This window comes from Macaca fascicularis, chromosome 11 (assembly GCF_037993035.2).
Source record: "Macaca fascicularis isolate 582-1 chromosome 11, T2T-MFA8v1.1".
Classification (NCBI taxonomy): Eukaryota; Metazoa; Chordata; class Mammalia; order Primates; family Cercopithecidae; genus Macaca; species Macaca fascicularis.
In genome coordinates, this window is record NC_088385.1 from 27,884,765 (window position 1) to 27,902,556 (window position 17,792).

The 17,792-nt window shown below is 38.2% G+C and overlaps 1 protein-coding gene across 25 annotated transcripts in view; it reads right to left on the reverse strand.

Moving 5' to 3' along the window:
- Positions 1-17,792, reverse strand: part of DNAI7 (dynein axonemal intermediate chain 7) — an 81,339-nt gene that overhangs the window by 48,861 nt on the left and 14,686 nt on the right. For 9 of the 25 annotated variants that reach the window (XR_012420081.1, XM_074006414.1, XM_045364866.3 and 6 more), the window contains 2 exons: positions 3,375-3,459; positions 529-620 (listed from right to left, as the gene is read on the reverse strand). The exons of 4 other annotated variants lie outside the window; for them this stretch is intronic. Coding sequence is in view for 17 of the 21 variants with exons in the window: in XM_074006414.1 (XP_073862515.1) it covers positions 529-620; positions 3,375-3,459 (177 nt within the window). In the remaining 4 variants the exon portion in view is untranslated. Of the gene's footprint in view, positions 1-528; positions 621-1,937; positions 2,040-3,374; positions 3,460-5,725; positions 5,811-17,792 lie in introns of those variants that run through there. 12 more of the 25 variants (XR_012420080.1, XR_010579328.2, XM_045364861.3 and 9 more) reach the window with 3 other exon arrangements.

Here is a 17,792-nt window from a genome sequence, read left to right on the forward strand (position 1 = left end):
TTTAATTTCTAATATGGTAAAATATTGATTGATGTAATCCACATAAACATAAGCTCCTTGGCGGGCGGGGGGGGGTCTTCAGTTTTTAATGGTAATGGAGTTTGGTCTTGAGACCAGAATATTTCAGAATTACTGATCTAAAAGATTCTAGTGAAACAGACAAGTGAAACTAAAAAAGGAGAGGTAGAATTTGAATATTTTGCTTTTTTTTTTTTTTTTTTGGTTGCTGTTAACTTGTCTATAAAATGGATTCACATATGCTTTAAGGTTATAAGCATAGGCCCTTTAGCAAGACCTGCTTAGATCTAAGTCTTGACTATGCCACTGATTAGATGCTTAATTTCTCCGTACCTCGATTTCCTCATCGGTGAAATCTAGATAACAATGTCACTTATTCTATGATAGGATTAAGTTCATGTAGGCCTAATTATTACTGGTAACTATGGACTGAGAAGGACATTAAATGACAATAGATCTGATAGGCATAGTTTAAAGTATTCATTAAGAACATTATTAATGTTTATTTACTTTTGCTTCAAGTCGATTCCATTTTTCTTTCTCAATTCGTTGTATTTCAAGCCTTTCCATTTCTTCTTTCTCATATTTCAAACGGGCTTCCTCTAAAGAACCAAAATATTTTTTTTTTCTCAGTGAACAGATCACTGCATTTTTAAGCCCTTAAAATTACTCCTAATATTTTCAAGATGTAGTGGTGGAATCTTTTATAGAAGTCACAGTCTTTATTACATGGTAGATATGAGAAAAGTGTCAGTTCTCCATTCTTCAAGAAAGTAACTACAAGAAAACATCAAACAACCCCATCAAAAAGTGGGTGAAGGATATGAACAGACACTTCTCAAAAGAAGACATTTATGCAGCCAACTGACACATGAAAAAATGCTCATCATCACTGGCCATCAGAGAAATGCAAATCAAAACCACAATGAGATACCATCTCACACCAGTTAGAATGGCGATCATTAAAAAGTCAGGAAATGGCTGGGCATGGTGGCTCACGCCTGTAATCCCAGCACTTTGGGAGGCTGAGGTGGGTGGATCACAAGGTCAGGAGTTCGAGACCATCCTGCCTAACACAGTGAAACCCCATCTCTACTAACAATACAAAAAAATTAGCTGGGAGTGGTGGCAGGCGCCTGTAGTCCCAGCTACTCTGGAGGTTGAGGCAGGAGAATAGCATGAACCCGGGAGGCAGAGCTTGCAGTGAGCCGTGATTGCACCACTGCACTCCAGCCTAGGCAACAGAGCAAGACTCCATCTCAAAAAAAAACAAAAACAACAAAAACAAAACAAAACAAAGTTGGGAAACAACAGGTGCTGGAGAGGATGTGGAGAAATAGGAACACTACTGTTGGTGGGACTGTAAACTAGTTCAACCATTGTGGAAGACAGTGTGCGATTCCTCAAGGATCTAGAACTAGAAATACCATTTGACCCAGCAATCCCATTACTGGGTATATATCCAAAGGATTATAAATCACGCTGCTATAAACACACATGACTCCCAGCCATTGTCTCTTCTTTGCTTTTTGTGGAAATGGTGTAGGAGTGGCTCCCTGGAGCACTCATTGTAGCTTTAGATGTGCTTCCTCTCTGCAGCGTCAGCTACTCGGGCTTACTATTCCCCTATTTGAGAATATTTATTCAATTTGAGTATATTTTTGACCTGCCAGGTATCTGTGAAACAAAATAACTCCTACTGATAGCTTCTTATCAAGAGTGATTTAAAACATCCATCATCTACTGCTGAATGTTAAAATAAAGGCTGAGAGAAATTACCGTTCCCCCCCCCCCCAAAAAAAAAGTAACATGACTCAAACTTTCTGGTCCAAAAAAAAAAAAAAAGCCCACAATATTTTTCTTCTCCAAAAGGTTTATAGCAATCCAATAGTGATTTTAACCAATAAAGTACGGCAGACCTATCATGGCAATGAAGAGGAAGTCAAGTCTTCAGAAGACTTCCATAATCTTGTGACATCTACATCTTCAGATGCAATTACCTTAATCTTCTCCTGCTCTCACTATTAAAAACAAAATGTGAAGTACATATTGAAGAGTATTAGTTTAATCCAATATAAATAAAACATGCCCCAAGATATAGATCCTGATACTGTATTCGTATCAGGAGTCACCTAAAAAAAGGATGTATAAAATTATACACAAAAAATCAATATGGAACCTAGGAACAGTCTTTTAAAAACCTATATCTAAATACTCAGATTTTAAAAACCACTTTTTGGTACTTTAATTAATAAACACTTTTATCAATGTTTAATTTTTTAACAAATAAAATTAGTATTTTAAATTTGGTAAATAAATATTATTAAACTGTAAAAATTTAGGCTGCTCTACATATTTCTTGCTAATGTATATTTCCCACATTTAATGAATTTGAGTTTCAGAATTTTTACCGAACAATCAGCACCAGTGCTCCTAGTTTCATCAGTAAATATAAACACTTCAAGATAGGGTTACCAGAATTAGCAAATTAAAACATGGGATGCTCAGTTGAATTTGAATTTTAGATGAACAATAAACATTTGCTGAATATGAATTCTAAATTTCTCTTCAAAGAATAAGTCAGTATGTTCAATTCTTTGCTTTCTACTTTTAAATTAAACTTCCTCCTAAAGCAACCTTTTTCAACTACCTACTCCACCCCGACTCATTCTGATCACCTGCTCCACCCCGACTCATTCTGATCAGCTGCTCCACCCTAACTCATTCCGATTTCCTGCTACCTGCTCTGTCCTGACTCCCGCCAAAGCGCTTACCCGTCATTCTCTTTAAATTAGCCAGTCGGAATTAGTTTAGCCTGTGCGGTCTAACCCTAGCCAACAGGGGAACAACACAGCAGCAGGGGCCACATGCGCCAGGGATAAGAACCCCTTCCCCTCCCTTGTCCAAGTGTGTGCCCACCATTGCTCCATTGGTGAGAGCGTACCCTTCTATAGAAGTACCTTGCTTTGCTGAGAATTAAAAAGAAAATTTTATATTTGAGTACTATTTCTTTTACAGCACCGAAACTTTATTTAAACAATTTTTTTTTAAAGTTAAGTATGTCCCAAGTATTGCATGGGGCAAATTATCCCAAATTATCCATTTGATTAACTGAAAGTTAAATTTAACCGGGCTCCTGTATTTTATCTCTGGCAACCCTATTTCAATATATATCTGAAAGAGACTGGCATGTACTAACATCTATCTGGATACTTTCTAAATGATAGGTATCTATTACAAAACAGATTAAAATTTAAAATGAAAGAACTTTGAAAAAATATTGACTGTACTACAGAAGGCCAACCTATCATGACTGTTACCTGTATATGTATATAGTATCACTATTTATTTTGTACCTTCCTCTTTCAGTCGTCTCTCTTCCTCCTCTTGTAGCAGCTTCAATCGTTCAGCTTTGGTGACTTTCTTTTTCTTACTGCCAGACTTAACAAAGTCCACATCATAAAAAAAAGCTATTAACATGCAAGTTACTTGAAAAACACATCTTTTCAAATACTAATTATGAAAAACATTTTTGCTTTCATAAAACCAGCCTTTCATGCATTCATTCAACAAATAAGACTGCCTATTAGTGAAAGCTTTGATTCAGTGCATTGAAGGACAAAGTCTGGGAACAAGAAAAATAAGAATATAAATTATTCGAAGGGTGACAGTGACAAGTACGTGTAATTTAAATAATTCTCATTCCCAGTTTCCATATCTTTAAAATGGTGCTAAAGAAAACCTCCTCTTGTTGTAGAGAATAAAGTAAAACATATGTAAAAGCAGTTTGAAAACTGTACGCTTATAAAATTGAAAAGTATTTTTTTTTTTTTTTTTTTTTTTTTTTTTTGAGACGGAGTCTCGCTCTGTCCCCCAGGCTGGAGTGCAGTGGCCGGATCTCAGCTCACTGCAAGCTCCACCTCCCGGGTTCACGCCATTCTCCTGCCTCAGCCTCCCGAGTAGCTGGGACTACAGGCGCCCGCCACCGCTCCCGGCTAATTTTTGTATTTTTTTAGTAGAGACGGGGTTTCACATGTTAGCCAGGATGGTCTCGATCTCCTGAACTCGTGATCCGCCCGTCTCGGCCTCCCAAAGTGCTTGGATTACAGGCTTGAGCCACCGTGCCCGGCCGAAAAGTATTCTTATGACTAACAGGTATACACAGAGTTATTTTGTAAGTTTGGAGGAAGGAGAGACTATTTTCAACAGTGAGGAGCGTGTAAAATGTTTATAGAGTAGGTGGTATTTAAATCTGTGCTCAAAGGATTTTTACCAGTCAGAGAACATATTCCAAGAAGAGGGAAATGCAGGTACAAGATAGGGGATTGAAAGAGCAATGGATGGGCCAACAAGTTCAGTGGGCCCTAGAAAGACTCCAAGAAGAGGTGAAGAAAATGAGAATATGAAAGAAGGCTAGAGCCTATGCCAAAGAGTTTGGACATTATTCTAAGAGAAACAGAAAACTCCTAAAAGTTTTTGAGAAGGGCTGTGGCTATAAAGAATATAATTTTGAAAATTAACCTGGTATTGGAGAAAAAAACATAAAGAGGATACCATTTTGGCAACAATTAACAAAATCCAATAAACTGAAGTCGTGGCAGTGTTTATAGAATAGATGTCATTTAAATTTGTGGCCAAAGGATTTTAACATTCAAGGGAAGATATCCCAAAAAGAGGGAAACAAAGGTGCAAGATAGGGAGCTGAATGGGCACTGGATGGGCCAACAAGGTCGGTGGGCCCTGGAAATGTAGAGAAGATCCAATAAATATTTTACAAGCTAACTTACTTAGTAATGATTAAAATTGGAGGCAAGGAGAGGAAAGAGTCAGGAGAGAGACTCATAGAGGGAGAATGGCATCCAGAACAGGTGAATTTGAATGAAGAATTGTTAAAAATACTTTACATATAATTAGTAGAAAATGCTGGTAGAGCATTCAGGCAATTCTTGCAGGCACTAGAACCGTAGAATTGAGGTTTAGCAAAGAGGTCACTGCTACAGAAGCAGCTATGAAAGCAATTTCTGTGATAACGAGTTCTCCTCCATTTTCACAGGGGAAAGCTAAAAAGAAGAGCACCATCTAAATTTGAGAAGAATCCATAGAAAGAGTGGTTAATTGTTGGGATGTATAGACTCTTGGATCTTCCCTTTTTGGTTCACCTTCTCTAAGATGATCATATTAGCTCCACTGGGATCTCCAATCCATTGCCCCTACCACTTTTTCACTGTTCATCCACCTCCTCCACACCTTCATTTCTTCCTTTCCCAGGTTAGATTTCACAGTTCATCGCCCTTATCACTAACTTATATACCTCCACTTCCTCTGTTCTCCTCTTCCTCTAAAAAGCTCAGCTGGCTAAACCATAGTTCTAGTGAAACTCAATTTTCTATTTGTTCTGTGCTAGCAATACGAGCAGCAGAACCTTATCAGAGAAAAACACACATGGGCTCAAATTCATCAACATAATTTTAAAATAGACTCCAGATTGTGAATTTTAGCTCCAGATCGACTACAAGAACAAACCAGCAATCCCAAGAGGACCCACAGACACCCTGAAGGAAGCGAACTGCTCCTGTAGGACCTGGGAGACACCCGAAATACTGTGAGTGCCCGAACTGTGTGAGTGGGCAAGGGAGACCCTCCTCTCACAAACACACACCCCCACTGGAGAAGCTGAGGGTCTATTTGCAGAAGTTTCCCACTTTACCTGGAGCTGAGTCAAGTTGGAACGCCGAGCGACATACAGGAGCAGAGGAAGCAGCAGAAAGGCCCTGGGAGCTCGCTGGGTCCCCAGGCAGCCCATTCCTGCCTGGCACCACAGGGATCCATTGGGAGGGTGGCCAGAGGAGCAGACGGTAAAACTCCATAGGGAGAAGGAATTCTCTAGCTGAACTTTGTAACAATTTGAATGGGACAAAAAGCCTCCTGGCCAGAACTTGGGAGAGGGCATGAATTGGCAAGCAGACTTCACAGGCAGTGGGGGAAAGCTAAAGTCCTTTTCTCTCGCAGCTGGGAGGCAGATAGCCTCGGGCAAGTTTTTAAGTCCATCTCACCCTTCGCCTGGAAACAGACTCGGGGTTGCTCAGGTGGCACAGTGGGAGTGAGACCGGCCCTTCAGTTTGCAGGGGAGCAGGGTGAGGCCTGTGACTGCCGGCTTTCCCCCACTTCCCTGACAACCTGCATGACTCAGCAGAGGCAGCCATAATCCTCCTAGGTACACAACTCCAGTGACCGGGGAATCTCACCCCATCTTCCACAGCAGCAACAGCAAGACCCGCGTAAGGAGAGTCTGAGCTCAGACACACCTAGCCTTGCTCCCACCTGATAGTCCTTTCCTATTCACCCTGGTAGTGGAAGACAAAGGGCATATAATCTTGGGAGTTCTAGGGCCCCACCCACCGCTGGTCCCTCTCCATACTACCACAGAGGCTCTCTGGAAAGCACCACCTCCTGGCAGGAGGCCAACCAGAACAAAAACAGAGCATTAAACCACCAAACCTAAGGACCCTCATGGAGTCCACTGCACCCTCCGCCACCTCCACTGGAACAGGTCTTGGTATCCATGGCTCAGAGACCCATAGACGGTTCAAATCACAGGACTCTGTGCAAACAACCCCCAGTACCAGCCCGGAGCTGGGTAGAGTCGCTGGGTGGCTAGATCCAGAAGAGAGACAATAATCACTGCAGTTCAGTTCACAGGCAGCCACGTCCATAGGAAAAGGGGGATATTACTACATGGAACAAAAGAGTTTGAACAATAGCCTTCAGCCCTAGACCTTCCCTCTGACAGAGCCTATCCAAATGAAAAGGAACCAGAAAACCAACCCTGGTAATATGACAAAACAAGGCTCTTCAACACCTGGAAAAAATCACACTAGTTCACCAGCAATGGATCCAAACCAAAAAGAAATCCCTGATTCACCTGACAAAGAATTTAGGAGGTTAGTTATTAAGCTAATCAGGGAAGCACCAGAGAAAAGGCAAAGCCCAATTCAAGGAAATCCAAAAAATGATACAAGAAGTGAAGGGAGAAATATTTATGGAAATAGATAGCTTAAAGAAAAAACAATAAAAAATTAAGGAAACTTTGGACACACTTTCAGAAATACGAAATGCTCAGGAACGTCTCAGCAATAGAATTGAACAAGTAGAAGAGAGAAATTCAGAGCATGAAGACAAGGTCTTCCAATTAACCCAATCCAAAAAAGACAAAGAAAAAAGAATAAGACAATATAAACAAAGACTCCAAGAAGTCTGGGATTACGTTAAATGACCAAACCTAAGAATAATTGGTGTACTTGAGGAAGAAGAGGATTCTAAAAGGCTAGAAAATATATTTGGGGTAATAATCAAGGAAAACTTCCCCGGCCTTGCTAGAGACCTAGACATCCAAATATAAGAAGCACAAAGAAGACCTGGGATATTCATTGCAAAAAGATCTCTGCCTAGGCACATTGTCATCAGGTTATCCAAAGTTAGGATGAAAAAGAATCTTAAGAGCTGTGAGACAGAAGCACCAGGCAACCTATAAAGGAAAACCCCATCAGATTAACAGCAGATTTCTCAGCAGAAACCCTACAAGCTAGAAGAGACTGGGGACCTATCTTCAGCTTCCTCAAACAAAACAATTGTCAGCCAAGAATTTTGTCTCCAGCGAAACTAAACATCATATACGAAGGAAAGATACAGTCATTTTTAGACAAATGCTGAGACAATTCACCATTACCAAACTACCACTATAACAACTGCTAAATCTTGAAGCAAATCCTGGAAACACATCAAAACAGAACCTCTTTAAAGCATAAATCACGTAAGACCTATAAAACAAAAATGCAAGTTTAAAAGCAAAAACAAAAAACAAAACCAAAGTATACAGGCAACAAAGAGCATGATGAAAGCAACGGTACCTCACATTTCAATACTATCATTGAATATAAATGGCCTAAATGCTCCACTTAAAAGACATAGAGGCCAGAAGCAATCGCTCATGCCTATAATCCCAGCACTTTGGAAGGCTGAGGCAGGGGGATCACCTGAGGTGAGGAGTCCGAGACCAGCCTGGACAACATGGTGAAACTCTATACTAAAAATACAAATATCAGCTGGGTGTAGTGGCATGCACCTGTGATCCCAGCTACTTGGGAGGGTGAGGCAGGAGAACCACTTGAAGCCCAGAGGTGGAGGGTACTGAGATCACACCACTGTACGCCCACTGCCTGGGCGACAGAGAAAGACTCTGTCTCAAAAAAAATAAAAATAAAAATAAAGATACAGAATCATATAATGGATAAGAACTCCCCAACTAACTATCTGCTGCCTTTAGGAGACTCACCTAACACATAAGGACTCACATAAACTTAAAGGGATGGAAAGGCATTTCATGCAAATGGTCACCAAAAGCGAGCAGGGGTAGCTATTCTTACATCAGACAAAATAAACTTTAAAGCAACAGTGGTTAAAAGAGACAAAGAAGGACACTGTATAATGGTTAAAGGCCTTGTCCAGGCCAGGCCCAGTGGCTCACGCCTATAATCCCAACATTTTGGGAGGCCGGGGCGGGGGGGGGCGTGGATCACCTGAGGTCAGGAGTTCAAGACCAGCCTGACCAACATGGTGAAACTCTGTCTCTAATAAAAATACAACAATTATCCGGGCGTGGTGGTGGGTGCCTGTTATCCCAGCTTCTCAAGAGGTTGAGACAGGAGAATCACTTGAACCCAGGAGGTAGAGGTTGCAGTGAGCCGAGATCGCGCCACTGCACTCCAGTTTGCGCAACAGAGCAAGACTCCATCTCAGAAAAAAAAAAAAAAAAAAAGCCTTGTCCAACAGGAAAATATCACAATCCTAAACACATATGCACCTAACACTGGAGCTCCCAAATTTATAAAAACAATTACTAATAGACCTAAGAAGACAGACAGTAACACAATAATAATGGAGGACTTCAATACTCCATTGACAGCACTAGACAGGTCATCAAGACAGAAAGTCAACAAAGAAACAATGGATTTAAACTGTACCTTGGAAGAAATGGACTTAACAGGTATATACAGGACATTCCATCCAACAACTGCAGAATACACATTCTATTCAACAGCACATGGAACTTTCTCCAAGATAGACCATATGATAGGCCATAAAATGAGCCTCAATACATTTAAGAAAATTCAAATTATATCAAGCACTCTCTTAGACCAAAGTGGAATAAAACTGGAAATCAACTCCAAAAGAAACCTTCAAAACCATGCAAATACATGGAAATTAAATAACCTGCTGAATGAGCATTGGGTCAAAAATGAAATCAAGACGAAAATTGAAAAATTTCGACACCACCTATCAAAACCTCTGAGATACAGCAAAGGTGGTGCTAAGAGGAAAGTTCATAGCCCTAAATGCCTACATCAAAAAATCTGAAAGAGCACAAACAGGCAATCGAAGGTCACACCTCAAGGAACTAGAGAAACAAGAGCAAACCAAACCCAAACCCAGCAGAAGGAAGGAAATAACCAAGATCAGAGCAGAACTAAATGAAATTGAATCAAAAAAATGCAAAAGATAAATGAAACAAAAAGCCGATTCTTTGAAAAGATAAATAAAATTGATAGATCATTAATAAGATTAACCAAGAAAAGAAGACAGAAAATCCAAATAATCTCACTAAAAAATGAAATGGGAGATATTACAACTGACACCACTGAAATGCAAAAGACATTCAAGGCTACTATAAACACCTTTATGCATATAAACTAGAAAACCTAGAAGAGATGGATAAACTCCTGGAAAAATACATCCCTCCTAGCTTAAATCAGCAAGAATTAGATACTCTGAACAGACCAATAACAAGCAGTGAGATTGAAATGGTAATTTAAAAATTACCAACAAAAAAAAGTCCAGGACCAGACAGATTCACAGCAGAATTCTACAAGACATTCAAAGAAGAATTGGTACCAATTCTATTGACACCATTCCACAAGATAAAGAAAGAAGGAACCCTCCCTAATTCATTCTATGAAGCCAGCATCACCCTAATACCAAAATCAGGAAAGGACATAACCAAAAAAGAAAACGACAGACCGATATCCTTGATGAACATAGATGCTAAAATCCTTAACAAAATACTAGCTAACTGAATTCAACAATACATCAAAAAGATAATTCACTATGATCAACTGGGTTTCATACCATGGATGCAGGGATGGTTTAACATATGCAAATGTGAAACAACACATAAACAGAATTAAAAACAAAAATCACATGATCATCTCAATAGATGCAGAAAAAGAATCTGACAAAATCCAGCATCATTTTATGATTAAAACTCTCAGCAAAATCAGCATAAAAGGGACATACCTTAATGTAATAAGAGCCATCTATGACAAACCCATAGCCAACATAATACTGAATAGAGAAACCTGAAAGCATTCCCTCTGAGAACTAGAACAAGATAAGGATGCCCACTCTCACCACTCCTCTTCAACATAGTACTGGAAGTGCTAGCCAGAGCAATCAGACAAAAGAAGGAAATAAAGGGCATCCAAATTGGTAAAGAGGAAGTCAAACTGTCACTGTTTGCTGGCAATATGATAGTTTACCTTGAAAACCCTAGAAAGCTCCTAGAACTGATAAAAGAACTTAGCAGTTTCTGGACACAAGATTAATGTACACAAATCAGTAGTTCTTCTATACACCAAAAGCAACCAAGCGGAGAATCAAATCAAGAACTCAAGTCCTTTTACAATAGCTGCAAAAATAAAATAAAATACTTAGGAATATACTTAACCAAGGAGGTGACAGACCTCTATAAGGAAAACTATAAAACACTGCTGAAAGAAATCACAGAAGACACAAACAAATGGAAACACATCTCATGCTCATGGATGGGTAGAATCAATATTGTGAAAATAACCATACTGCCAAAAGCAATCTACAAATTCAACACAATCCCCATCAGAATACCACCATCATTCTTCACAGAATTAGAAAAAACAATTCTAAAATTCATACAGAACCAAAAGAGTCCACATAGCCAAAGCAAGACTAAGCAAAAAGAACAAATCTGGAGGCATTACACTACCTGATTTCAAACTATACTATAAGACCACAGTCACCAAAACAGTGTGGTACTGGTATAAAAATAGGCTTATAGACCAATGGAACAGAATGGAGAACTCAGAAATAAACCCAAATACGTACAGCTAACTGATCTTCGACAAAGCAAACAAAAACATAAAGTGGGGGAAAGGACACCCTTTTTAACAAATGGTGCTGGGATAATTAGCTAGTCACATGTAGGAGAATGAAACTGGATCCTCATCTCTCACCTTATACAAAAATCAACTCAAGATGGATTAAGGACTTAGACCTAAGACCCGAAACTATAAAAATTCTCGAAGTTAACATTGGAAAAACCATTCTAGCCATTAGCTTAGGCAAGGATTTCATGACCAAGAACACAAAAGAAATGCAATAAAAACAAAGATAAATAGCTGGGACCTAATTAAAGAACTTCTGCATGGCAAAAGAAACAGTCAGCAGAGTAAAGAGACAACCCACAATGTGGGAGAAAATCTTCACAATGTATACATCTGACAAAGGACTAATATCCAGAATCTGCAATGAACTCAAGCACATCAGTAAGAAAAAAAGAAACAATCCCATCAAAAAGTGGGCTAAGGACACGAATACACAATTCTTAAAAGAAGATATACAAATGGTCAACAAACATATGAAAAAATGCTCAGTGTCACTAATGATCAGGAAAATGCAAATCAAAACCACAATGTGATACCCCCTTACTCCTGCAAGAATGGCCATAATCAAAAAATAAAAAAAAACAGTAAATATTGGCATGGATATGGGGAACAGGGAACATTTCCACAAGGCTGGTGGGAATGCAAACTAGAACAGCCACTATGGAAAACAGTGTAGAGATTCCTTAAAGAAATACAAGTAGAACTATCATTTGATCCAGCAATCCCTCTACTGGCTATCTAACCAGAGGAAAAGAAGGTATTATTCAAAAAAGACACTGGCACACACATGTTTACAGCAGCACAATTTGCAACTGCAAAATCGTGGAACCAATGCAAATGCCCATCAATCAACGAGTAGATAAAGATAAGAAACTGTGATATATATATATGTGTGTGTGTATATATATATATCGTATCATACATATATAAATATATATATGATGGAATACTACGCAGCCATAAAAAGGAATGAATTAACACATTTGCAGTGACCTGGATGAGACTAGAGACTATTATTCTAAGTGATGTAACTCAGGAATGGAAAACCAAACATTGTATGTTCTCACTGATAAGTGAGAGCTAAGCTATGAGGACACAAACGCATAAGAATGACACAATGAACTTTGGGGACTTGGGAGGAAGAGTGGAAGGAGGGCAAGGGATAGAAGACTACAAATATGGTGCAGTGTATACTGCTCGGGTGATGGGTGAACCAAAATCTCACAAATCACCACTAAAGAACTTACTTATGTAACCAAATACCACCTGTACCTCAATAAGTTATGGAAAAATAAAATTTAAAAAATAAATTTAAAAAAATAGACTCTAAGCACTGTCCAGAATTCGCACAACTATTTCATTCTCACTTCAAACCTCCAAAATCCTCTCTTCCACTACTCTCAGCTGTTGACTTTACCTCTTATGTCACTGAAAAAATAGAAGCTTTCAGAGGAGAAAAATCTTTACACACCAAATCTTTGAGCCTATCTATATTTTCGTCTGCCTTCCTTCCCATCGCAGTGGATGAACTATATGTTTCACTTTTAAACTTTTCGTTTTTTGAGACAGACTCTAGCTCCGTCGTGCCAGGCTGGCACAATCTTGGCTCACTGAAACCTCCGCCCCCCAGGTTCAAGGGATTCTCCTGCCTCAGCCTCCCAAGTAGCTGGAATTACAGGTGCCTGCCACCACTCCAGGATAACTTTTTGTATTTTTAGTAGAGATGGGGTTTCACCATGTTGGCCAGGCTGGTCTCAAACTCCTGACCTCAAGTGATCCACCCACCTTGGCCTCCCAAAGTACTGGGATTACAGGCGTGAGCCACCGCACCCGGCCCTACACATTTTTAAGGTGTCACTGAAAACTTTTTATCATGAGTTTAAATAGCTGTGAATATTGTCCTTTCAAGTATATGATCCTTAAAATAAAACTTTTACAGTACTCTGTGAAGTATATCCATCACTGCTTAAGATATATACCCGGAAGACCGGGTGTGGTGGCTCATGCCTGTAATCCCAGCACTTTGGGAGGCTGAGGCGGGCAGATCACGAGGTCAGGAGTTTGAGACCAGCCTGGCCAACATGGTGAAACCACATCTCTACTAAAAATATAAAAAATTAGCCAGGCATAGTGGCAGGAACCTATAATCCCAGGTACTCGGGAGGCTGAGGTAGGAGAATGGCTTGAACCTGGGAGGCGGACATTGCAGTGAGCCGAGATCATACCACAGAACTCCAGCCTGGACGACAGAGGGAGACTTCATCTCAAAAAAAGATATATCCAATAGAATCTACATATCATAGAGATTTAATGACCAACTTAAAATATAAACAAGCTTTTTAAAGACAAAAATGTTCATCTGTTTCTATTTGAGTTCATATTTCCATGCCACTTCCCTCACGGAATCTTATCCTAATTAATATACTTGAAAAACTTTTGTTGCTCCTTTTATATTTGTTATAAAAATATGAATAAAAATTTAAATTAAAAAATTTATTTCCCTTGTCTCTAAGTATTAAAAATTCTGCTCTAGATTGAGTTAATCTTATTTTCACTATACAACTGAATAAAGTAACATATTATAAATTTTGATAACTAAATGTTAAACATAAAAACTAACATTTTCCTGGATGTACATCTCTTGATGAAATGTTGGGCTTTTTCTTTTTTCTGGTTAGCTCATAATCCATGGATAAATGCTAGCTATTGCTGAATGAAACAGAAATTCAGATTAATTCTATTTTTATTTTTAATTTTTATAAATACATGAGAGAGAAATCTGGTTTATATTAAAAAGTCAATCAAAATAGGTTATAGTAACATCATGCAATTCTTTGAATTCCTTCACCTCCCATGCCAAAAATTATATACTGATTTACAATAAAAATTACCCCTACAGATAATCTCTGACTTTGTGATCATTTCCTTATTTTTCTTTATAGTTTTCTTATGTATATATCTCAAAAATACAGATTTTGGAACCTTACATAAATTTAATGATACTTTATGTATATTATTGTGATTTGCTTTCTTTTAATTATGGCAAAGTATACATAACATAAAATATACCGTTTTAACCATTTTCTTTTCTTTTCTTTTCTCTTTTTTGAGACAAGAGTCTCACTCTGTCACCAAGGTTGGAATGCAATGGCGCGATCTCGGCTCACTACAACCTCTGCCTCCCAGGTTCAAGCAACTCTCCTGCCTCAGCCTCCCGAGTAGCTGGGATTACAGGTGCCCACCACCCCGCCTGGCTAATTTTTGTATTTTTAGTAGAGATGGGGTTTCTCCATGTTGGCAAGGCTGGTCTTGAACTCCTGACCTCAAGGAGGCATGACGCACCTTGCCCAGCCATTTTAACCATTTTCAAGTGTGCAATTCAGTGGTTTTAAGCACATGCACACTGATGTATAATCATCACCACAACCCACCTCCAGAACTTTTTCAGCATCCCAAACTGAAACCTTGTATACCATTAAACTATATTAAACATTAAACAATAGCTTCCCATTGCCCCCAGCCCTGTCACTCACCATTCTACTTTGTCTATGAGTTTGACTACTCTAGATATCTAAGTGGAAAAATACGGTATTTGCCGTTATTTGTGATTTACTTCTTTAGATATACATTATGGTTTGTAAAATTCATTCATGTTGATAGATATTGCTATGGCTGTATATTTTCACTGCTGAATAGTAATCCATTGATTTTATCCTTTTTTCTATTGCTAGACATTGGATTGTTTCTAGTTTCTTACTATCATTAATGCTGCTATAAACCTTTGAATATATCTACTCTGCTGTCCGTCTGCAAGGGGTTTTCTATTGTATGTACCTAGAAATAAAACTGATGGGTACGTACATTTTCAACTTTACTAAAGATGAACTGTCCAGAGTAGTTATTCCAATTTACACTCCCACAGTCAGTTTCCAATGTACACTCCCACAATTATTATCCCAGTCAGTGTTTGTTAATTTCAGCTCTTTTGTGATAGATAAAAACACTTTTATCTAAAAGGTATTAAAAAATATAGACATTTTTATCAGACTAAGAAAGTGCCCTGTAACCTATCAAATGGTAAAGTGCATTAAATGAATTTCTAACTCAATCTAATTGTATCTATTTAATTTCTCATATTAAATCAACTCTGCCTTCCTGGGATAAACTGAATTGTGTCATGATTTATTATCATCTTCCAGATTGAGCCTGGTAACATTTTTGTTTAGGACTTTTGTATTTGTGTTATGAATGCACTTCCATTTTTCTTTCTCATAATATCTTCAGGTTATCCAGGTAACTCAGAATGACTCAATGAGTGTTCCCCCTTTTGTCATGTTCTAGAAGAATCTGTATTAAGTATGAAATTATTTCTTTACCTCTGAATGAAAAACTAGCAAAGACTTATGGACCTAGAATTTTCTTCCTGGGAATATTTATAACCACTGATTTAATTTCTTAAATGACTATAGGACTATTCAGGTTTTCTACTTCTTCATGAAGACAGTTTAATTTTTTTCTGGCTATCTGTCTAATTCATCTAAGTTTTCTAATATATTGGCATATAAAGTTGCTCAAATAATGTCATTTATTGTTAAAGTCATGTCACCCTTTTTATTCCTAATATTTATTATTTATGCCTTTTTTCTTCTTGACATATCAGATAATTGTCAATTTTATCAGTTTTCAAAGAAATCTATTGTGGCTTGTTCATTTATTCGATAAATATTGAGAGGCTAACATGTGCCTCTCTTTTGAGACATATAAGTAAACAAAAATCCTCATACTTACAATTCAAATGTAAAGAGGAAGGCAAAAACAATATACTTAAAATTTAAAAGAAATCAGAAAGTATTTTAAGGAGTGATAAGTGATATGGAAGAAAGTAGGGGGACCCCAGATGGCTGATGTAGCTGTGAAAGGGATGAAATCACAATTGTAAATACAGTGGTTTGGATTGGCCTCATGGGGAAGGCAGCATTTGGGTGAAGGCTTGAAGGATATGAGGTTACTGACCCACTCTATTCTGTATTTTCTATTAATGTCCATATTTTTTTTTTTTTTTTTTTTTGAGATGGAGTCTCGCTCTGTCGCCCAGGCTGGAGTGCAGTGGCACGATCTGCGCTCACTGCAAGCTCCGCCTCCCAGGTTCACGCCATTCTCCTGCCTCAGCCTCCCCAGAAGCTGGGATTACAGGCGCCCGCCACCACGCCCGGCTAATTTTTTTGTATTTTTAGTAGAGACAGGGTTTCACCGTGCTCGCCAAGATGGTCTCGATCTCCTGACCTCGTGATTCACCCGCCTCAGCCTCCCAAAGTGCTGGGATTACAGGCGTGAGCCACCACGTCCGGCCTAATGTCCATATTTGTTCATATTATTTCCTTCTCCTTCCTTCTACATTCGTTCTTATTATTTCATTCCTTCTCCTTTGGGTTTTATTCTTTTTCTGACTTCTCCAGAAGGATACCTAAGATCATCAATTTTTAGCCTTTTTTCTTCTTCTAATAGAAATATTTAAGTCTACATATTTCCCTGTAAGTATTACTTCAGATACATTCCGCAAATTTTTAAGTATTTTCCTTAACAATAAGTTTAAAATATTTTCTAATTTCTATTATATTACTTCTTGACCCACTTTAGAATGTTTTAAAAATTCCAAGCATAATGTACCTTCCTGTTTACTACTGAATTATTTTTAGCTTCAATATAATATTCATTCTGATACATTCTCTGAATTGTTTTCATGCACTGAACTTTGAGAATAGTTTTGTATCATAGTATACTAGCAATTTTGGGGGGAAACGTATGTGTGTTTAGAATCCTCTACTTGTTTGGTGTGGTGTTCTAAATATGCTTAATTCATTAGATTTGCTTATCATGCTGTTCCAATCTTCCAAATCCTTACTGATTTTTTAAACACTATTCTCTTAATTATTGAAAGAGAAAATCTTCCACTATGATTGTAGATATGTCTATTTGTGGATGTGTCTATTTCTCCTTGTAGTTCTCTGAATTTGTGCATTGTATATTTCAAGGCTTTGTAATTAGGTATATACAAATTTAAAATTAGATTTCCTTGGCTAATCAAGTCTTTATCATCATGCAAGGATGCTTCAACATATGCAAATCAATAAATGTAATTTACCACATAAGCAGAATTAAAAACAAAAACTGTATGATCATCTCAATACACACAGAAAAACCTTTTGATAAAATCCAATATCCCTTCATGATAAAAAAAATAAAACCTCAAAAAACCAGGTATCGAATGAACATATCTCAAACTAGTAAGAACCATTTATGTATGACAAACCCACAGCCTACATCGTACTGAATAGGCAAAAGCTGAAAGCATTCCCCCAAAGAACTGGAACATGAAAAAGGTATCCACTTTCATTACTCCTATTCAATAGTACTGGAAATCCTAGCCAGACCAATCAGTCAAGAGAAAGCAATAAAAGGCATCCAAATAGGAAAAGAGAAAGTCAGATTATCTTTGTTCACCGACAACACGATCCTATGCCT